Source organism: Piliocolobus tephrosceles, chromosome 3 (assembly GCF_002776525.5).
Source record: "Piliocolobus tephrosceles isolate RC106 chromosome 3, ASM277652v3, whole genome shotgun sequence".
Lineage (NCBI taxonomy): Eukaryota > Metazoa > Chordata > Mammalia > Primates > Cercopithecidae > Piliocolobus > Piliocolobus tephrosceles.
Genome location: NC_045436.1, coordinates 92,122,464 through 92,145,910, shown reverse-complemented (window position 1 = coordinate 92,145,910; position 23,447 = coordinate 92,122,464). Strand labels below are relative to the sequence as shown.

At 41.6% G+C, this 23,447-nt stretch overlaps 1 protein-coding gene across 4 annotated transcripts; it reads left to right on the top strand.

Annotated features, from left to right (window-relative positions):
- Nucleotides 1-10,318: 10,318 nt before the first annotated feature.
- Nucleotides 10,319-20,218, top strand: TIFA (TRAF interacting protein with forkhead associated domain). Of its 4 annotated transcripts, XM_023219946.1 has the most exons (4): nt 10,321-10,576; nt 12,029-12,087; nt 14,448-14,539; nt 17,813-20,156. In XM_023219946.1, exon 4 carries the CDS (start codon nt 17,831-17,833, stop codon nt 18,386-18,388), a length of 558 nt encoding a protein of 185 aa, XP_023075714.1. In that variant the 5' UTR covers nt 10,321-10,576; nt 12,029-12,087; nt 14,448-14,539; nt 17,813-17,830; the 3' UTR covers nt 18,389-20,156. The 4 variants fall into 4 exon arrangements, with proteins under 4 accessions (XP_023075715.1, XP_023075714.1, XP_023075717.1 ...); XM_023219949.1 differs by lacking the exon at nt 14,448-14,539; XM_023219948.1 differs by lacking the exons at nt 10,321-10,576; nt 12,029-12,087 and adding an exon at nt 12,108-13,231.
- The last annotated feature ends 3,229 nt before the right edge of the window (nt 20,219-23,447 follow it).

Genomic DNA, 23,447 nt, shown 5'->3' with positions numbered 1-23,447 from the left:
GGTGATCTGTCTGCCTCGGCCTCCCAAAGTGCTGGGATTACAGGCATGAGCCACCGCACCCGGCCAGAAAGGTTTAATTTCAGTATATACTTTTTTTGAGAGACAGAGTGTTGTTGTGTTGTCCAGGCTGGAGTACAGTGGCATGATCTCCACTCACTGCAACCTCCTGCCTCCTGGGTTCAAGCGATTCTCCTGCCTCAGCTTCCCAAATAGCTGGGACTACAGGCACCCACCACCACACCCAGCTAATTTTTGTATTTTAGTAGAGACAGGGTTTCACCATATTGGCCAGGCTGGTCTTGAACTTCTGACCCTGGGTGATCTGCCTGCTTTAGCATCCCAAAGTGCTGGGATTATAGGCTTAAGCCACTGCACCTGGCCTACATATTTTACCATAAAGAAATAGGACAGGCCAGGCGCGGTGGCTCACGCTTGTAATCCGGGCACTTTGGGAGGCCAAGGTGGGCGGATCACGAGGTCAGGAGATCCAGACCATCCTGGCTAACATGGTGAAACCCCATCTCTACTAAAAATACAAAAAATTAGCCGGGCGTGGTGGCAAGCGCCTGTAGTCCCAGCTACTCGGGAGGCTGAGGCAGGAGAATGGCGTGAACTGGGAAGGCGGAGTTTGCAGTGAGCCGAGATGGGGCCACAGCACTCCAGCCTGGGCGACAGAGCCAAACTCCGCCTCAAAAAAAAAAAAAAAAAAAAAAGAAATAGGATAAAAACTTTCAAGTATATAAACTCTTTTATACTGGGATAAACTTCTATGGATGAAGTGAAATGAAACAGAAGCTTAAGGAAATACAGGAATGGTATAAAATTTCCAGTTGTTAAAAAAGATATTGTACATGTGTCTTTATTTTTAAATTTTTAAAATTTTAAACTTTTTTGAGACAGGGCTGTCAGCCGGGCTGGAATGCAGTGGCACAATCACAGCTCACTGCAGCCTTGACCTCCTGGGCTCAAGTGATCCTCCTGCTTCAGCTTCCCAAGTAGCTGGGACCACAGGTGTACACCATCACACCTGGCTAATTTTCCTTTTTGTTTTTGTTTTTTGTTTTTTGTAAAGACAGTGTTTCTCCATGTTGCTCAGATTAGTCTCAAACTCCTGGGCTCAAGTGATCTACCCACCTGAGCCTCCCAAAGTGCTGGGACTATAGAAGTGAGCAAAACTGCGCCCAGCCTGTACATGTGTTTTTAAATGGGTGATGGGGAACATCAAATCACTAGGATATAAAATTTGTGTTGGATACATTTAAAAGAGTAATGCATGAGTTATGTTTATTCAACATCAGATTTAGACCCTTTGTATCTAAAGTTATAATGAAAGATGAATATCTACTTTATGTGAAGGAGTTAACTGTCTTTGCAAAATTCTATTTGGGGGTAGGAGAGCAAAAATGTTGGAAATACAGTGTTGAGGACGAAGGGCTGTACATTTCAGAGCCTAGAAAAGGGCACTGCACACTTGAGTATGGAGAGAGGCAACGGCACGGATAGAAGAGGAGGGATCTCATACGAGACATTTAGCTTCCTTACAGTTTGGACAACAGTCAAGACTGTCTTCAACAGGGATTCCTGGTAAGAGCCTTAGAGTCACATAAAACACAAAGACAAAATGTCTCATTTATAATCCAGTGGTGAGTTTTAGTAAGATTTCAAAGATGGAAGTTTCATTACACAAATTTCAACTATTTTAAGTGATTGAGATGTACACCTATATAAGGCATACATTATGACACACAGGAAAACTGGCTGCAGCATCATATTCATTTTGATTTTCTAGATTTTATCATCTTGAATATAAAGTATAAAATGCTGATACAAGCTGATATCATTCGTTCATCTCAATAACATGTTTAGAGAATCTTTTGTGTCAAGTGCTACACTGGTGCTACAGATTCAGACTGTGCACACAAGCAATGTCCTTAAGGCAATCACAGTGATCGATGGGTTAGTAGCGATGTGGCCAGAAATTAGTTGGAAAAAATTGGCAAGAGTTGGCTCATAATAGGAGGTCTTTGTGTTTCATTTTAAGGAATTTGGATATTTATATTGAAAACACAGAAAATGTGGGCTGGGCGTGGTGGCTCACGCCTGTAATCCCATCACTTTGAGAGGCTGAGGCGGGCGGATCACAAGGTCAGGAGTTCAAGACCAGCCTGGTCAAGATGGTGAAACCCCGTCTCTACTAAAAATACAAAAATTAGCCGGGCATGGTGGCAGATGCCTGTAGTTACAGCAACTTGGAAGCCTGAGGCAAAGAATTGCTTGAACCCAGGAGGTGGAGGTTTCAGTGAGACGAGATTGCGCCACTGCACTCCAGCCTGGGCGACAGAGCAAGATTCCATCTAAAAAAAAAAAGAAAGAAAGAAAACAGAAAATTTCAAATAGTGTAAAATCATAAAATTGTTTTAGAAAGAATAGTTACTGGTGTGGGAAGGTTGGCTTATGGAGCAAGGTTTATGCAAGGGAGGGATCCTGGTGGTGGGTGGGTAAGGAGGCAAGACTGGAATTAGGATAATGAGAAGAGTACTGCAGTATTCTGGAGAGAAGTGATGACTGAGCTTAATTAATGACAGTCACAATGGAATAAAAAGGAAGGGAAAGAAATATTTAGGAAATAGATTCACAGGCCTGGGTGAGAGACATAGAAATATGGGTAAATGACTTAGAGGCAGTCAAAAAACTGTAATTGTAGTTAGATGTTACCAAAGAGGAATGTACAGGATAGAAAGAAGGCCACAGAGAGGAAAGTTGGTAATACCGGCATTCATGCAGAAAAAGAGAGATCCGTAGAGGACATGGGAAAAGAATACCTAGAACAGTAATAGAAAAACCAAAACAAAGTATATCCTAAAAATAGGACTGACAAGAGAATTTGCAGGGCCTCTCGTTCAAAATATTAAGCATTTCAGGTTGGTGATCGCCGATACAAGCATGAAACTCTAAGTGCAGGGCCCTGTGGATTGCACAGGTAACACACTCATGAAAGCCTGCTTAAAAGCCCAGTAGGTGGAAGTGACAGTGTCAATGAAGTGAAACTGGTCAACAAGAATAAATGATGCAGAGAAGTGAAGTAGGATGAGAAAAGTGTCCTATGGCTTGGCAAGTAGGTCAAGGATGGATATAAAAAGAACAAATCAGTAAAGCAGTGGCAGAAAGCAGATGATGGAATATTTTTAAAATTCTAGGCCTGGTGCAGTGACTCATGCCTGTAATCCCAGCACTTTGGGAGGCCGAGGTGGGTGGATCACCTGAGGCCAGGAGTTCGAGAACAGCCTGACCAACACGGTGAAACCCTGTCTCTACTAAAAATACAAAATTAGCTGGGGGTGGTGGTGGGTGCCTGTAGTCCCACCTACTCAGGAGGCTGAGGCAGGAGAATTGCTTGAACCCAGGAGATGGAGATTGCAGTGAGCCAAGATCACACCACTGCACTCCAGCCTGGGCAACAAGAGTGAGACTCCATCTCAAAAAAAACAAAACAAAAAAAACAAAACAACAACAAAAAAACAAAACCTAGTAAGATGAATAAGTAGAGTCGGATGAGAATCTTCCAACTGAAGCCTAGATTAAGTAAAATATCCAGGTGGTACATACTTTGAGAAGGGGCTATATCCTTCCAAGGGTCCTTCAGCGTTGGAGGAAGGTGAGTTCAAGGTCACCTTAACCATTTTAATATGTAATAAACTTGAAGGCCCCAGATATCAGAGAATAGTGACATTTCTATGGGGATAGGAACTAGAATGCCATTCTGGAACTTTCTTTTCAGATTTACGTACCTAGTTGACAGCACAATGAGGATAAACACAAAGAGAGAATCAGAGAGATAGATGTAAAAATAACTTAGTCCAGATATGGCACTTCTCTGAGCCAACTTTTGCTATTTTACTTTATGAGGAAATAAAATCATTGTGTTAAAAATGTTATCTTATGATCCCCCATTAGTGGTTTAAAATGTTGTTCCTTGTTGGGAAGCTAGTAATTCATAGCATAGTGGTTCACACCTGCAACCCTAGCACTTTGGGAGGCTGAGGCTGATGGATCCCTTGAGTCCAGGAGTTTGAGAACAGCCTGGGCAACGCGGCAAAATCCCGTCTCTACAAAAAATACAAAAGTTAGCCAGCTAGCTGTAGTCTCAGCTACTTAGGAGGCTGAGGTGGGAGGAGTCGAGGTGGCTGAGGCTGCGGCAAGCCATGATTGCGCCACTGCACTCCAGCCTGAGTGACAGAGAGAGACTCTGTTTTGAAAAATAAACTAAACTAAAATAAAAGTTAAGGGAAAAGTACTAACACTTGAAGTGTAAAAATATAAATACTTAAATGTAACATTGAAGAAGGGGAGAGTTATTTTTGTTCGTTGATTTTTACTAAAAATTACACTGACAAGGAGTACTATTTGACAAAGTTTAGATTCAACAAGGAAAAAATCAAGTTACTCGGTTTGAGGGGAGTATACGACAGGTAGAAATAATGTACTCCCCCAAATCAACTCCTCCCATGCTTGCCTACATGGCCTCAAGCCCTCATAATGAGTGACTGGGGGGTTTAGGCCAGATTAAGTTGAGGACCCGCATAATTGACGGGGACCCTCTAACAAAAGCAACTATGTTAGCTTTTTAAATTGCTGCATAACAGGTTGCTACAAAGTTAGCAGCTTAAAACAGCACTTACTAAACTATCTGTAAAATATTTATAAACGAAGGTGCATTTTACACATTATAAATGGTATCATAACTAAAACATGGATGTTATATAAGTTTTTAAATAATTTAGAGGAAAAATAAAGGTTCTATGATATACAAAAAACCAAACAGCACTCATTTATCATTTCAAGGTTTCTGTCAGTCAGAAGTCGGCCCACTTATCTGAGGCTTGGGGTCCTTCAAGGTTTATTTGGGTTTTTGGCAGAATTGCAGTTATAGCACTGAGGCCCCATTTTCTTGCTAGCTATTGACTGGGCGACTCTCAGCTCCTAAATGCCACTGGAATTTCCTTGCCATGTGGCCTTCATAGGCAGCTCCTGCATGGATATTTGCTCCTTCCAGGCCAGCAGGAACATATGTTTTTGACTTCATGAAGGGTGCAGTCCTTTTACCTTTAATAACTCACCTGATTAGGCCAGGTGCAGTGGCTCATGCCTGTAATCCCAGTACTTTGGGACACCAAGGCAGGAGGATCCCCTGAGATCAGGAGTTCAAGACCAGCCTGGCCAACATAGTGAAACCCCATCTTTACTAAAAAAATTAAAAAAAATTAGCCAGGCATGGTAGTATGCTCCTGTAGTTCCAGCTGAGGTGGGAGAATCGTTTGAACCCAGGAAGTGAAGGTTGTAGTGAACCGAGATCGCACCACTGTACTCCAGCCCGGACGACAGAATGAGACCCTGGCTCAAAAACAGAAAAAAACAAAAACAAAACCAAAAACTCACCTGATTAGGCCCAGCCCAGCTGGATCATCTCCCATTTTGTTAACTCAAAGATAACTGATTATAAATCTAATCATGATAGTGATATTACAACATATTTATAGGTTCTGACTCTTTTCAAGAGGAGATTATACAGACTGTATGTACCAGGTGGTGAAGACCTAGGGAGCCATTTTGGAATTCTGCCTCCCACAGCACCTTTCCCACAACTGCCTCCAGGGTGGGACAGAAATGATGGCCCAAACAGGCTGACTCATTCCTCGCCCTGCATCCTCCAGGGGCCTTGTCTTTAGGAGATCCACTTTTCTCCTCACCATCTGGCTGTTCTCTTGAGAGCCTGAATTTTGTTGTAAACCTTCATCATATGAAAAATATTGAGGCTTTAAAGCCTTGAGACTTGTCTCTTGGGGAATTTCTCTTACTTGACTCTTCTTTAAAAAGTTGTGTGTGTGTGTGTAACTGTAGCACATGAAGATAATTACAAAAAGCCAAACTGTTGGAAAAAGGACACAGTGAGAACTCTGCCTGACTCCAGCCTTCTGTCCTCTGTCAGCCATGTTCTCCTCAGAATTAACCAACATTATCCATTCTATCTCCTTGGATAGTTCACATATTTATGTTTTTCCACAAATGCTAGCATTTTTGTTCTGCACTCTGTGTTTCCTTTAGTAGTGCATCCTTCACACATATATTTAAATTATTCGTTTTGTTTATTTATTCTTTTTTTTTTTTTTTCAGACAGAGCCTCACTCTGTTGCCCAGGCTGGAGTGCAGTGGCATGATCTCTGCTCACTGCAACCTCCACCTCCCATGTTCAAGCAATTCTCATGTCTCAGCTTTCCGAGTAGCTGGGACTACAGGCACATGCCACCACTTATGGCTGATTTTTGCATTTTAGTAGAGACAGGGTTTCACCAGGTTGGCCCGACTGGTCTGAAACTCCTGGCCTCAAGTGGTCTGCCTGCCTTGGCCTCCCAAAGTGCTGGGATTACAGGCGTGAGCCACCAGGCTCGGCTTTAACTTGTTCATTTTAATTGTGGTTACTTGATTTCAAGAACAGGGAAGAGGAAGAGATTTGGGCTGCCGCCTGTCCCTCATTTAGGAACTAGAGGAAAACGATTTAGGTCAGCTATCTCAGGTGATTCTAAACGTTTTCACATGTTAGCAGAGAGCATCCACCATGAGCCAGCGAGACACACTTGAGCTGAACTGCACAGAATTTGAACGTCAGGGCTGGACAGGAGAGTGAGACAAGCATGGGTCTCAGGTGCTTAGAACGCCTTGGATAGAAAGCAAGGTCATATAATTCATTCAGCAGCAAGTAACACAAACATGCACCTCTTTTTTTTTTTTTTTTTACATGGTGTGATTGTATTACCACAAATTAGCTGCTTTTATTTTTTATTTTAAATAACACACAGTAGGCGTTTATGTACATCATCTTAATTATGGGCTAGCAAAATTATCTAAAACTCTTAAGATTCTTGCCATGGAAAAACTTTGTATTTCCAAACAACCAAGTAACTTAATTAGAAATCATATTGACCCATGTCATGGGGATGAGGGACGATGATAAGAGGAAGTGATGGCATGCCATCAGTTGAATAGGAGAGCCAAGATATATCTTTACTTTTTTTTTTTAAACATTAATACAATTTAGAAATTTCAAATTGTTCAAAGCTGGATAGAAATATAATGGATTATGGGCATTTTATGTTATTTTCAAATTAAACGATGGGTCATTGGTAATTAAAACAGTAAATCCCTCCTTTCTGTATCAATAACACATGCCTACTGTTTTTTTCTATTTTGAATACAATCCTAGCCCAACTTTTAGGATAGTCATTTCCCTGAAGGGTTGCTTGTAATTTTTTCCTGAAAGCATTTATGTTACTTCCTATAACCCCAACACTACTCAGGGCATTTGGTTGTAGCAAGTGAGGTTAACCAAGTTTAAAATCCTGTTGAATTCACAGGAGAGTTTAACTGCATCTGTCTAATTTAAAAGATGTTGGCAGACCATGAGCAGTTCTGCGTGCAAGAGAAAGTTTCACACTTTAAGGCTATGTCAGGATCAGATAATGAATTTATCAAAATGACACAATCACATTGAAACAAAAATACTTTTGTTTTTTGGTTTTTCTTCTCAAAAAGAAAAACCGCAGCAAGAGGGCCTCAAAGGGGATTTCCAGCTGCTATGTTCTCATCAGCATATTTGTAATGGTGGCACACACTGGAAGCCTTACATTTCCTCAGTCTGATGTAACTTCGGCCGAAGTACTTTCAGACTTTAGTAATTTGCTTGTTTTAAGAGAAATAATAGCCTGAGATGAGGATATTTGTATACACCCCTTCCTGAAACGTCTAGTACCTTTCATTGCATAATTAAAATTCCTACTGTGTTTCTTTAACAGTAAAGACACTTTCATTATCAAAGAATGATGTTCATGTTTTTCTAGAAGAGCTATTATTGCTCTATTTGTTTAAACTTCGATGTTGAATAAAAATAAAACAAGTAAAACCTGTAGTAAAACTGTAAAATAATCTCTTCATTAAAAAATAATCATTTTTAATGGTTTTATACAAACAGAAGCAATAATAAAGCCCATATTACAAATTACTTTGCCTAATTTAGATATGAGTGGCTTAAAATTGTTTCTTTTGCAAATGTCCCTTGGTGATTTTCAGAAAACTTAATAAATTGAAAGTACAGCAATAAATAGTCACATTTCTTTTGGGCTCTGGCTTTATTCAAGCTTTTAGAAATTTTCTGGGCCTTTTGTCAGTTTTCAAATTAGAGATTGGAAACTCCAATTCTGATAATACTGTTCTACTGTATGAGTTCACTGACATAATCAGATAGTATGTCTTATCTTCCACCTGCTCTCATGTTCACCTGCTGAGAGAAGGTATCCTGACTGTCTCTTCCGGAGAAGAAATAATAAATGTTGATGATTAACAAAATTGCAGCCCTTACGGGAATCTGCCTCACTTGTAAATGCACCCTTCTTTCCCCACAGTCACTGTACTTGATTATACCTAGCTCCTGACACAGTTCAAAACTTAACCGCCCCCATAGAACCTCTTCATCAGGCAGACATCAATGTCATTTTATTGCCAGTGAAACAGATCCACAAACAAGCAACTCTCCTGAACTCAAGGACAGAACACAGACAAGGGGCTTCCACTCATTTCCATCATCAGAATTTGGTTTCCCATGCGAAGAAGTAGGCCACTATGATCTCAGCCAGGTCAAGTTTTGTCCTCCTTCCTCTATCTATCCTCAGTCTTCTTTCTCCTTCTACAGCAAGGGCCCCCAACCTCTGTGCCTTGAACCAGCAGTGGTCCATGGACTGTTAGGAACCCAGTGGCAAAGCAGGAGGTGAGCTCTGGGCCAGCAAGCGAAGCTTTATCTGTATTTACAGCTGTTAACTATCACCTGTGTTACTGCCTGAGCTCTGTTTCTTGTCAGATCACTGGGGCCTTAGATTCTTATAGGAGCAGGAACCCTGCACATGGGAGGGATCTAGGTTGCAGGCTTCTTATGAGAACCTAATGCCTGATGATCGTCAGTGTCTCCCATCACCCCCAAATATGTGCGCCTAGTTGCATGAAAACAAGCTCAGGACTTCCACTGATTCTACATTATGGTGAGTTGTATAATTATCTCATTATATATTACAATGCAATATAATAGAAATAAAGTGCACAATAAATGAAATGGGCTTGAATCATCCTGAAACCACCTCCCGTGGTCCCCACCCCAGTCTGTGGAAATCTCGCTTTTTTAAACAGAGTCTCACTCTGTTGCCCAGACTGGAGTGCAGTGGCGCCATCTTGGGCTCACTGCAACAGCGCCATCTCAGGATCACTGCAACCTCTGCCTCCCCAATTCAAGCCATTCTCCTGCCTCAGCCTCTCAAGTAGTTGGGATTACAGGCACCCACCACCAAGCCTGGCTAATTTTTGTATTTTTAGTAGAGATGGAGTTTCGTCATGTTGGCCAGACTGGTCTCGAACTCCTGGCCTTGTGCTGGGATTACAGGTGTGAGCCACTGCGCCCGGGTCTATCCTCTCTTGACACCTACTCTCCTTAGGTTCTTCACACTTAGGTCATTCCAAACCTTTTCACTGAGGCAGAAAAGTAGCATCACCTTATTCTAAGCTACAAAGGACTCCTGAGAGGTGTTTCCCATTTCATCATGTACCAGCTTTTACTTGTGGACTCTGGATGTCCGTTCCGGTGGAAGCGGCAGGAGAGAGCAACTGGACTGCTCTGCTGGGTGTAAGGCGAGGGCAACCTGGAGCAAGTTCAAATCCCGCCTCTGCGGGAGGCAGAGGTTGCAGTGAGCCGAGATCACGCCCCTGCACTCCAGCATGGGCGACAGAGTGAGACTCGTCTCAAAAAATAAAAAAATAAAATAAAAAAAAAATTCCACTTCTCGCCACACTCCACCATTCTCTGAGCCTCAGTTTACTCATGTGTAAGGGGGGCTGCGATGATTAGAGGAGCTCGTCCATGCCATGCACTGGCTTGCTTGGTATCCTTGGAGTCACCGAAAGATTAGTTAAACTCCCCGCCTGCCCCCGCCCTGGGGCAACATTCATTTTGGGGAAAAGTCCCCCTTAATGCTGAAATGATCCAGTTCCCTTCTTTTCTCTAGCTCGCCAATTGGGCTCTCCGGAGAGGCCACTCGTTTGGGAAGGCGGGGTCCGGGTCGGTGCACCGTGCACCAAACCCTGCCAGAGAACTCAGAGAGGCGGCCAGGGAGCTGGGTGCTTCGGAAGAAAGGCGCCGGCGGCCGGTTCACCTCCCGAGGAAGGAAGGGGCGGGAGCGCGAGTGGGGCGGCGTAGCCTGAAAACCTCCGCGCCTTCGGGGCGGGCTTTACAAAGGCCCCGGGCGCGCGAGAGGACGTGCTCTGCCAGCCAGTGGGAGGGGAGGCCGCGCGCGCAGGAGGATCGGCGGCTCGCGGTCCGTGGTCCCTGGCTCGGTTCCCCGCGTCCCCGGGCTCACACCTGCCCGCGCGGAGGAGCAGCGGCCGGGCGCCCTCCCCCAGCCTGCGCCCAGTCTCCTCGATTCCCCTCGCTCTGAGCCGGCCGAGCCGAACAACTCAGGAGAGTTCACGCACTCCCCAGCCCCAGGTACTTGCGGGGCGGTGGGCTAGGGGTGAGGTGGGGACTGGCCCTTTTCGGTTTATCCCGCAGAGACAGCAGCTTTGTCCAGGAGATTTTCGGGGTTTCGGATTGGAAGTCATCCCCCGCCGCTCCGGCTCACCTGGCACACGCTCACCATATGCTAAGGAAAGCCTGCAAAAATTATAGACGGCACCTCCCTGTTTTATAAAATATGAGAATATTTATATAAATGAGGAAACATTGGAGATGGGGGTGTTTTTTTCTCTGTACTTTAGTGTTCTTTGCAACGTTTTTCTAATCAGAAAACAAAAACGAATGCCATTTATGCAGTGTGGCTCCAGAGCAGTTGTGCGTGACGCCCCCCCTTGCCAACTGCCACGGCCCCACGCTGTCGGTGGCCGAGCGAGACCTTTCTGAGGGGCCCTGGGCTCCTTGGAGTGCCGAGGTCCTTGATCCTAGACCTGAGTTCTTGTTTCAGTCTGGTTCATGAGATAAATATAGTAATCCGTTTTTCTGGGACTTTCCCCAGATTTCAGATTGAAAGGTGGAATTTCCCAAATCCTCTGAAGCCAAAATCCACAGACTGAGCCTCACTGCGGATGTCCGCAGCCACCAGGAAGTGGGACTGTACCCCGGGTCAGGCCAATTAAGTAGAGTGGGAGAAAGAAAGTGTTATGTCTGAAAGACACGGAGCTTTCTTAAGTGTTGCCTCCTGCTGTGTTTGGTTTTCACATTTTTTTTTTTTTTTTTGATTCTTTGTTTTTGCAAGCAAGACCTGTGGCTTTAGTATTAATTCTGCCAAACAGCTGTGGCAGAGTTCACACATGTCTTCAGAGCCACACTTCAGGGTGATCCTGTTGAGCAGGGTTAGGAGGCAGGAGGATAACTTGGTCCTTTGTTCTGCTTCCAAGTTTCTGTTCCCCTCCTGTGTGCTCAGTGTTCATTGTTCGTTGTTCGTTAGGGAGAAAAGCCTTGAAACTTCCTGCTTGCAAACACCCAAAGACATACTCTTTCTTGAGAATATATTCAGGGGGAACTGGGGAGGAGAGGGGGCTGGGGGGAAATGAATGTAAAAATTTTCACCATCCAGAGCAGACCCCATTAGTATAGTCAATCCTCTTTTAAAAAACAGACTTCTTAAAGCATGAGATATCTTGTTGGCATGCATGACCACCCAGGGGCGCCAAGCTTTCTGTTAAACCGCTTAGACACCTGGGTCCTTTTAGCGAAAATATTTCTATATATCTTTTTGTTTATGACATTTTAAGGCCGAACACCCTTCGGCAAGGTGGCAAGGTGAGGGTAGTACATCTCTTCACTGACTTTGCAGGACCTTGGCGGGGGTGTGTGTGGGTATGTGTGTGTGCCTGTGTGTGTGTTGCAAGGAGGGTAGCAGAGGTGGAGGTACTGTTTTTGCACATAATAACTCTACACGTATCCATTCTTCTTTCCCCAAAGAGGAGTCAGAAGCCTTGCCCTTGATCTAAGCCTTCTCTTCCCCACTCTAAGCCTCCCAGGTAAGTGTATATATACATCCTGATGTCCAGCACAGAAGAGCTGGACACTTAAGAATGCAGCATCCATGCCTTCTGTATTCAGCTTTCAGAGACAGTTTCCAATGGCAGTGCTTATTTTTATTTCTATATTTATTGTATTTCCTTTGTTAACACAGATATTACTGTTTGTCAGATATTAATCAGTGTTTTACAACTTTTCCATGTTAGATATCACAGTTTACCCCTTTAATGATACTTTGCTAGTCTCCAACCACTGTCAATTCCATAAACATCAGAGGGTTGGTGATGTTGTAAAGAAAATATTTGTTAAGTGTTTGAATAGATATTGAAGTGCACATGGTATAAAATTCCAAAGGCATAGAGTGTGCAGTGGAGAGTAAGTCTCCTTCCTATCTCGGGCCCCCAGTTTTTGTCTCCAGAGGTAACCATTGTTATCACTATATAAAATCATTGTTCCCCTGTTTCTTTGATAACTTATGACTAACAGATTTCAAAATGCTGTTTTGAGCAAATGTGCACCAGTGATTTTTAAACATCTAACAATTTTAAGTGTATTATTTTAGTTGTCAGCTTCTGTCTTTTCCTGTTTTTCTGCTGACCACTCTGAAATGTCAGAGTGTTCAGGCCACTTTGTAGAGAGACCTTGTGGTTTTGGAGATAAACAAATAGATTCGTTTCTAAGTTCCTTGAAGTCAGAGATCAACATGGTCTCTAAACAACCTGCCACAATTACCGATGAGTACTAGGTCCATGCTAATATTATACACCCAGGCTTAAGGATAACTGATATTCACAGTAACCTGGTGCTTCAGAGCCTGCTCCTCCTATGAGGTCGTACTAATGGCATATTTTCCTCCCCAGTATTAGATTCTTATTTGGTACCTTGCTGGTTGTAGCCCACACACCTTTATGGCCCGTTTCTCTACAGGTTAACTGCTAAGGTTTGTGAAGTAACTGGTAATCGGGCAGGCAGTGTTTGTAATGGTTACGAGAGGATGCATTAGAGTTTGAGTTCTGTCTTTGACATTGGATTTGTGATCTGGGCTGGTTTTTAAACCCTCTGAGATTCAGCTCCCTCATCAGTGAAGCAGTGATTCACAGGGTTATTTTGAAGATGAGATGACCTGTTGTCACCAAAAAGCAGGTTAGTGGCCCGCTGCATGCAGAGTCCAATTAACAAGAGTGTGGTCTGATACAAAAAACACTGAATTCCTAAGCTAGCTTGGGGAAGGGGGCACAAAACGTCCTGCCTTTATCCACACCCGGAATGTGCTGTTTCACTTTTGCAGCAGAAAGTGGGCGCTTTTATAAAGTAGGGTGGGAAGTGAGCCAGAGCAGGGGGTCCTCTACTTCCCTGGTGCTTTACCAGACAGTTGAGTTGGCACCTTCCTGGGCAGAAATATAAGTTATATAAGTGGCCAGCCAGGCACACTCTCACCATGCCCTCCTAGTAGGTGTGAGTTCAGAGGCCAACCCCTGGAAGTGAGAGTTCTGTGGGGACATGCTTTGGTCTGCAAATTGACTGCCAACTATCCAGGAGAGATCAAAGTCAAGGTCGTCTTGGAGCACATGGTTAGATATACTTGCCCTGTAGGGAATGTCTGGTCAGGAGAAGTGAAAGGTTACATTTGCATTTCTGAAGGTCTAAGTAGGAAGCAGGGCACAGGGGGAAGCAGAAAAGAGAAAATAATAAAAAAAATTAAACTATGACTTAGAAAAATGGATGTACTTGGTCACAGTGTGTCAGGGACTTAGCAGTCTGCCTGGCATATGAAAGGCATGAAATAAGTAATAGCCCTTATTCCTGTCTGTAATAGTTTGTTCTCACACTGCTAATAAAGACACACCTGAGACTGGGTAATTTATACAGGAAAGAGATTTAATGGACTCACAGTTCCACATGGCTGGGGAGGTCTCACAATCATGGCAGAAGGCAAGGAAGAGCAAGTCATGTCTTACATGGATGGCAGCAGGCAAAGAGAGGGCTTGTGCAGGGCAACTCCCCCTTATAAAACCATCAGATCTCGTGAGACTTATCACAAGAACAGCATGGGAAAGACCACCCCCATGATTCAATTACCTCCCATCAGGTACCTTCCCCAACATGTGGGAATCATGGGAGCTATAATTCAAGATGAGATTGGGGTGGGGACACAGCCAAACCATATCACTGTCAGGGTTTGCCGTGGTTTTACACCTTCATAAGATAGGTGAATGCATCCATCAGCTCAGGGTCTGATATGGTGCAGTAACAAATGACCTCAAAAATTTCAGTGGCTTATTGGAAGAAGGGTTGATTTTTTTGCTAATATTACCTGTCCTTTATGTATCTGTCTTTGGCTCTTTCCTCTGGGACCCAGACTGAGCTGCTCCTTGTGGGAACTGCTGATGTTTTGACAAAAGAAAGTGGGAAGGTGGAACTACACAGTGGCTTTTAAGCTTCTGGTTGGAAGTAAGTTTCTGCTTCTCTTCCATTCATGTTTCATTGACATGGTTGTTAATGAAGTGGATCATCATTTTAAAGGGGCAGAACTGGTAGGGATAGGCCTGCAAGGATGGGGTAGCAAATATTTGACACTAATGCAGTCTGCCTCCGTGTTTGTTGGAGGGAGTCACAATTGTGAACCCAGAGATTCATCAAATCCAGAGAATTGATACTGGATACCAATTGATACCAAGACACTCATAGCCACTGATGTATATATAAACCAGAATGCCATTTTTTCTCCCTAACAGTGGATAATGTATCTGCCCTGGGGACTGAGTATAAGAACCTATATGGGGTAAGATTTCTTGTGGTGGATTTGCTCAGAAGACTGAATTATAAAGTAATAGCTTATGTAGAGCATACGAAAACAAAATTTGGATATTACCAAAAGCCTATTTAGATCCAGAATACACCATGGTTTTTAATCCAGTTCTCCTTTTGCAATTCTTATTGCCTGAAGTCCAAGAATGAACTAGATCGATGGCAGCATATTGTAAATAAAGCTGGAGATCACTTACAGATTTCTGACGCTTCTTTTCAGGCTCTTGTTAATAGCAAATGCTTTTCTTGTCGACTGCTAATGCATCATTCCATAACTTATAATTATTCTTTTATGCTCTCTGCTTCCTGAATAATGAGACTTTATTATCATAATTACAGTGTCTTCAAATCACAGTGTAAGATGGATTAACCAGTTCTACCCATTGTGTGTTAATTCTTGCTGACTTTGGTTTCATAGTGAGTTTTACCACCCCTGGCACGGGATTTTGAGGATTTTTCTCAGTTTTTCTGCTTATAGCTGGACATCTGTGGCCTGCTTGGGTAGAGCAATATGATGCAATAATGTTCAAAAATATATTATGAAAATAAAATTGAAGATGCGTTTTCAAATCAATAGAAAATAAATATTGCTTACCTATGTCATTTGTTGGATAACTTAATAAATTGAGAGTTTGATTTCCAGCAACAAAACTTTGCAAAACAGAAGGAAAGATTGTATTTTAAAAGTAAATAGCAGGGCTGAGAATGGTGGCTCATGCCTGTAATCCTAGCACTTTGAGAGACAGAGGTGGCTGGATTGCCTAAGCTCAGGAGTTCGAGAGCAGCCTGGGCATCACGGTGAAACCCCATCTCTGCTAAAATATGAAAAATTAGCTGGGAGTGGTGGCGCACACTTGCAGTCCCACCTACTCGGGAGGTTGAGGCAGGAGAATTACTTGAATCTGGGAGGCAGAGGTTGCAGTGAGCCAAGATCACGCCACTGCACTCCAGTGACAGCAAGACGCTGTCTCCAAAAAAAAAAAAAAAAAAAAAAGTAAATGCCCGCAAGGTAGAAAGGGAAGGAAAATATTCTGGTTTTTGTTTTTTATATTTCAAACCAGCATAATTTTGATGCCAACATCTAACATAGATGGCAAACAAAAAAACAATAAAACAACAAATCAATCTTACTTAAGACTGATGATCTCCAAACCCCAAATCAGTATAAGCAGACAGTGCCCGGTAGCCGCAGCAACTGAGAATCATCCAAGGAATGCAGGGGGCACTCAGCATCTCTCTGTGTACCAGCGTAACTTATCGCCGTGCTACAGTTACAGAATTCTGTGCAGCTGGTAAAGAATGAGGTATATTTGTACGTGTAGATATGGGAAAATTATCACCCATATGTATTATTAATTGAAAAATCGGTCAGGCACAGTGGCTCATGCCTGTAATCCCAGCACTTTTGGGAGGGTGAGGCGGGTGAATCATGAATCACCTGAGCTCAGGAGTTTGAGAGCAGCTTGGCCAACATGGTGAAACTCTGTCTCTACTAAAAATACAAAAATTAGCCGGGTGTGGTGGTGCATTTCTGTAATCCCAGTTACCTGGGAGGCTGAGGCAGGAGAATTGCTTTAACCCGGGAGGTGGAGTTTGCAGTGAGCTGAGATCATGCCATTGCACTCCAGCCTGGGCGACAGAGACCTGTCTCAAAAAAAAAAAAAAAAAAAAAAGGAGAAGAACAAAGAAAGGTTCAGAACTAAATATAGCATGTTTCTATTTGTGTAAGAAACTTTTTTCTCTGTGGAGAAATGTGCTTGTATGTGTGTTTGTGTGTGAGAGTGTACACACATAGTTATGCTGGTTGTGTAAAGAAAATTTCTGTAAGGATAAAAGTAGCTTTTACAGTGGTTGTACTCTAGGAGAGAAAGACAAAAGAGTTCAGGTGGGGGAGAAATACTTGTTTTTTAAATCCGTTGTTAGTGTTTGAATTTTAAAATCATGTGCATGTACTTTTAAAAAATTAAATTGGTTTTAAAATGGCTATTCTGTGTTGAAGTAACTTCACAAAACTTTTAGTAGCTATTTCTGCTGTCCTGTTATACTGCTTTTAAGTACTGTACTAATTATCAAAGATATATGAAGTGAAGTGTAGGTGGAGGGCACCTCGGGCCATCGGCTCTCAAGGGATGTGGTTAACAACAGTTAGATTGTGCTATTTGTAGTTAATGACAGTTTGTCCATCCAGTCATTGAGTACCACTGACAAAAATAATTAATTCTGATACCAGTGTAGGCTGTGATAATTAGAACCAGTTAATGGAGACTTATATTCTTAAAAGTAATGTCTGAAATTTGAAATTATAGAATAAAATAACCATTTAAAGCATTTACTATTTTTAATCATTTACCTGTTAGAAATCAAAGTGAGGATATAAAGGATAAATGTTGCAATTATTTGTTTATAACTATTAAGTTTATTTAACCAGGTTTCATAATTCATAATATATTTAATTATAATCCAATTAATAAACGGTAAGTTTTCTTTATGTATATATCCTCTGAAGGTATTCAAACCAAAGGGATTTTTTATTTCCTGATTTTCTTTTTAAAGTACACCTGTCATATTTTCTCTGGGCTCAAGTGACTCTATTTAGGTGAAAGAGGAACTGAGGTTTCTTTATGCTTCCCTCAACTCATTTTATTATCAAAAATCATTCTTGTTATTGTCTGCCTTTTATGTGTGGTCTTATGGTCAAACTAGAAATGAAAAAGATAGGAAAAGCTAGTGTAGCAATTTTATAGGGCTTGGTATAACTTTTCACATATCTACTAGTTCACTGAAAGTGTTGTCTATGTATCGTTTTCTTAGTCCAAATAAATTGCCTATCAGTTGATGTTCATCAAAACGTTAGAATCAAAGCTCTGAATGCCTCAAACATAAGCAGAAACTAACATGGTAATTTAATTATTGCAGGTGGGCCTTGTGCACATCATGACCAGTTTTGAAGATGCTGACACAGAAGAGACAATAACTTGTCTCCAGATGACGGTTTACCATCCGGGCCAGTTGCAGTGTGGAATATTTCAGTCAATAAGGTTTTTTAACAGAGAGAAACTCCCTTCCAGTGAAGTGGTGAAATTTGGCCGAAATTCCAACATCTGTCATTATACTTTTCAGGACAAACAGGTTTCCCGAGTTCAGTTTTCTCTGCAGCTGTTTAAAAAATTCAACAGCTCAGTTCTCTCCTTTGAAATAAAAAATATGAGTAAAAAGACCAGTCTGATCGTGGACAGTAGAGAGCTGGGCTACCTAAATAAAATGGACCTGCCGTACAGGTGCATGGTCAGATTCGGAGAGTATCAGTTTCTGATGGAGAAGGAAGATGGCGAGTCATTGGAATTTTTTGAGACTCAATTTATTTTATCTCCAAGATCACTGTTGCAAGAAAACGACTGGCCACCGCACAGGCCCATACCCGAGTATGGCACTTACTCGCTCTGCTCCTCCCAAAGCAGTTCTCCAGCAGAAATGGATGAAAATGAGTCATGAACACAGAAAGTCTAAGAGGAGAAATATGAAGAATGAAAAGCTCTGTAGATACTGTATAGACACTACTTATTAAGAGTTTATTAGGGTTGTATATTATAGTCATCTGTTATGCTATGAAATTTGGAATTCAGTGTTATCATTTTGAAGCCTGTAAATTGTGTTAGTCATTAACTTAGTCACCTGTTGTATTCCTGGATCTACACAAAATTATTTTAAGTGCTTGTCTGTGAGGATTAATATGCAAAAAGTATCCTTTGAGATGAAGTAGTGTTCTCAAAATAAGGTTATATTGTTTTCTTCTGCTGCTTGATTTTCATCTTGTGTTTTGCTTTGTTTTTGTAAGGAACCATCTCTTGGTTTGGTCACATCATTTCACAGCAGCCATTTGTTTTTGAGGTCAAGGCTCCAAACAGGTTGTTACTGGTGTTTGCAGCATGTCAGTACTTGCAGTACTGGAATATGTTCTAGGCTAGTGTCTGTGCGTCACTGTGGTTTTAGTATAGGAGGACTTATTTGAGAAATACTACCTTGCTTTTCTATGATTTCTTTTTACAGAATTATAGTATGTTTACTCCGAAGATGACAGTTCTCTTTGTCTATATTCAGCATCTAGGACAAATATTTAAACATTTTAAAGAACCACTGTGTTAAGTTTAGGATTATTTACTTATCAAATTAGAAGTTTGACTTTTATGTGTTATACACAATTTTAAAATTTCACGAATTCATCTTTTTAATAGTATCCATGTACATAAAGTCAAAGTTTAATTAACCATTTTCTTTGAATTTTTTTCTAAATAAGGGAAAGAACTGTTCCTGGGCTACTTTACATAGATAAATATATGTGAATGTTTATAATTAACGCTAAATATTCCTAGTGTTAACTTCAAAAAAGTCTTTTTCAGTTCTTAAATAATATTTTTTTATTTAAGATACTTATTCAACTTATCTTAACTAAGGTAGCTAGTGAATGTTAAGTAGATGAGGTAACCGTTCAGTTAAGTTAAATTGTAGCATTGCCAGGTAGTGAGGCTCGCTGTACAATTTTCCAGGTAAATGAAATTTCCTGTAGTGAGAGGTCCATGTTTTTGTAACAGCCTTTTAAAAATGCTTTTGTGAACCCTCGAGCCTCTTACCAAAAGAGGCTTTAAACCTCATCTTGATTCAGATCATCAGTCTATTCCCGGGCAATAGTATGTGATGTCCAGCACCCTAACCCTGACTCCCCAGCCCTGGGACTGTTCCAGTAGAGTGAAATATTTGTCCCTGTACAAAGTGGCCTGAATGACTGCTTGAGTTTGTGTGTCTAGTTTTCCTGCTTATTCCCTGTGATGCCCAGAGTAATGGCCTACCCAAAGATGTCCAGAGTTCATGTGCTAGTCTCCACAACTTGTAACTGTGCTGTTACATGGCAAAGGGGAATGAATGCTGCAGATGGAATTAAAATAGATTATGCTGGATTATCTTGGTGTGCCCAATTGATCACCAGATCCTTAAAAGTGGAAGAGAGGCAGATCAGGATGTCAGAGTGATGAGGTGTGAGACGGACTTGACCTGCTGTCGCTGGAAAGAAGGAGGTCATGAGCCAAGGAATATGGACAGTCTCTTGAAGCTGGAAAGTGTGCATTGGACATCTGGAAGCCAGAAAAGACAAAGAAAGATCCAGAGAGGAACAAAGTCTTGTAGACACCCTGATTTTGGTCCAGTGAGATATATTTGACTTGTTAACCTACAAAACTTTATGATGATAAATTTGTGTTGGTCATAAGCCACGAAATCACAGTAATTTGTCATAGCAGCAGATAGAAAACCAATATACTCACCTTAATACAAGGTTATCTACTATTGATTCTTTCTAGGATTTTAGCTTCCTATCTGATGTGGATTTACAGCCAGATCACCCAGCTTGTTTGAATTGCTTACAGTGTCTAGTCTCATGGTAAAGGCTTTCTATGAGTGAAGTGTATATACTTTAATGTGTGCATACTGTCACATTTTGACTATTTCGGAAGACTTTCACCTCTGTTTCTTGTCTTTGAGGCTGATGAATATGTTTCTAAGTTATAAATTTAATATTAAGGGATTCATGTATTATTGTTATTGAACCCAAACAATGTGTTAAGTAATATTTAGGGCCAGAAAAATCTCATGCTCAAACAGAATAATGATTTCTCCTAATGTAAATCTTGGAAAGGGTTTTGTTCAACTTGAGAAATATTAAAATTTTTTTCTATTTTTTTTTCTTAAAAAATTGGCAAAGGAGAGAGGGGGTTGCTAAAAGTTTATTTATCATTGTTCTCCAAAGAATAGAAACACTTTCCATAGCTCAACTCCAGTAGTAAATAATAATGAATGCTTTATAATAAAAGAGCAATTGGTTAGTATTAGAATTATTTTGATTACAAAGTTAGCATTTCTGCCAGAGCTACCCAACCCCAAAGCGGGGTTGTTAGAGGAAAGCCATATTTCACAGAACCAAGGAAGGAATGCAGCAGACCTCAGGTGGGATTGAATGTGCTGGCTCTGACCCTCAATGCGCATTGGCTCCATGGCGACCTGTAGCTCCCAAGGTTTACACGTTATTGATCCCCCCAAAGAGACCTGATCTCTTGATTTCATTTCCAGGGAAGGGTCAGCTTGGGTCAGGTGCCCAGCCCTTCACCAATCAGCTTGTCTCAGGTAATGTAGTCATGTTATATAATGGCTGCTCTGGTCAGTGATCATGTGGATGGATACAACATTTTCTCAAAAAAATGGTCACGGGGTGGGGGTGGGGCAAACAAAACTATTGGTGTTTGACAGAAGGTACTGCAGCTAAGATGTGAAACCTTCCATATACACCTTAAGGACTTCTTTGTCTCTGGAAAGTGATTTTTCTGGGGCTCTTTAGGTAAAGAGGTATATGAATGGTGCCAGTGTTAGAATAATTGGCAGTCTTTTCTTGATCCTGCAACTCCAATGGTTAAATTTCATATGTCATATGGTTATATAACCGTTTTCTAGAGAATTCTGTTCCTACTATCTAATGCAGTAACTGACTTAAAAGTAAAATGTATTACTGTTAGACTCTAACATGAGTGGCGGCATTTGTTTTAATGGAGGTGGGATTAGGTATGTGTTTTTACATTAAAAAATTTTTATACCGGTGGCTCAAGCCTGTAATCCCAGCACTTTGGGAGGCCGAGACGGGCGGATCATGGGGTCAGGAGATCGAGACCATCCTGGCTAACACGGTGAAACCCCGTCTCTACTAAAAATACAAAAACTAGCCGGGCGAGGTGGCGGGCGCCTGTAGTCCCAGCTACTCTGGAGGCTGAGGCAGGAGAATGGCGTAAACCCGGGAGGCGGAGCTTGCAGTGAGCTGAGATCTGGCCACTGCACTCCAGTCTGGGCGACAGAGCGAGACTCCGCCTCAAAAAAAAAAAAAAAAAAAAAATTTTTATACGTGTAAATAAATATATATGCCTTGTAGAAAAATTAGCCATAATCTTACTACCAGAAGAGAACTACTATTAACCTTGTGTGTGTGTATATGTGGTGGATGGTTGCATGTTGCCTCCTGGCTCTTTTTATGTTTCCAATTCTCTAACACTTGTTTAATTCCTTATATTATTATGTTAAGATAACAGGTATTATTATTTTACTACGTGGGCCATGATCGAAACTATCAGAGTTTCCATTTCAGGTGGTGACCAAGATGAGCCCTATGGAAAGTGTGGGTGGAATTTAATGGGCTTCTAGTTGGTATGAGTTGTCCTCAGATCCAACCTATTCAACCTGCATGAAAATACTTATTTGTCCTTTACCTCTTAAGCAATGAACTTAGGGCTGGGAGCACTGGTGAAGAAACTGGGATGGCAGTAGTTTCAGCTTTGTTGCTGGTTTCATAATTTTGTTCCTGATGGAAGGCTACCAAGGGACTAGAGATGAACCAGTTTGGCCCTGCTTAGTGGCATCAGTGAAATAACTGCTTGAAAGGCCCAAATCAAGACAGTAACTTCTTTATTTTTTTCAGACTACTCAAGTGCAGTAGTCAGAAGGGGGAAAAATAGTAGAACAAGAAATACAATCTGTAACTGACTATGAACAATCAACTGAGCTAACTCAACAGTGACATTTCAAAACAGAAAACTTCTGAGTATAGACAGTCACAATAAGGTGTGACAATGAAATTTCCCCATTACTTCAAAGTGCCTTTTTATAATAATACCACTTTCGGCATCTTGAAAGTTTTTTAATCCTCCAAAGTTAGGTTAGACACATTCTTTTTTTTTTTTGAGTCAGAGTTTCACTCTTGTTGCCCAGGCTGGAGTGCAATGGCACAATCTCGGCTCACTGCAACCTCCGCCTCCCGGGTTCAAGCAATTCTCCTGCCTCAGCCTCCCGAGGAGCTGGGATTACAGGCATGCTCCACCACGCCCAGCTAATTTTGTATTTTTAGTAGAGACGGGGTTTCTCCATGTTGGTCAGGCTGATCTTGAACTCCCAACCTCAGGTGATCTGCCCGCCTCAGCCTCCCAAAGTGCTGGGATTATAGGCATGAGCCACCGCGCCCACCCAGGTTAGACACATTCTTTTTAATAGCTAAGCAAAAAATTCCCCTGAAGCCCCCAAAACTCTCAAAACAATACTGACCTAATTTCTACCAGAAAGAATTGTACAGTGTTGAGTATGGGTTCTGACTCATACTGCTTGGGTTTATCGACCATTCCTGTAATTTGACATCTCAGATTCCTCTTTTGAAAAACAAGGATTAAATAGTGCTTCCTTCATAGGGTCTCTGTGAATATCAACCGAGAAACAGTATGTAGTCTCCTCACCACAGCGTTTACACACAATATGTGTTCCTCTGAGTAGCATGGGGCAGAGTTAGGTCCTCATTTTCAATGGTCTCATATAAGATTTCTGAACTACAGAGGACATTATCTGGGTAGGAGGAAAAAAAATCTTTAAATTTGAAATAATAATACTCATACAATTTATTTTGATATCATTTTCCAAATTTAATTTCATTTTCACCTTTAATATTTCCTAAGGATTCAAGAATCAGATGCAGGGA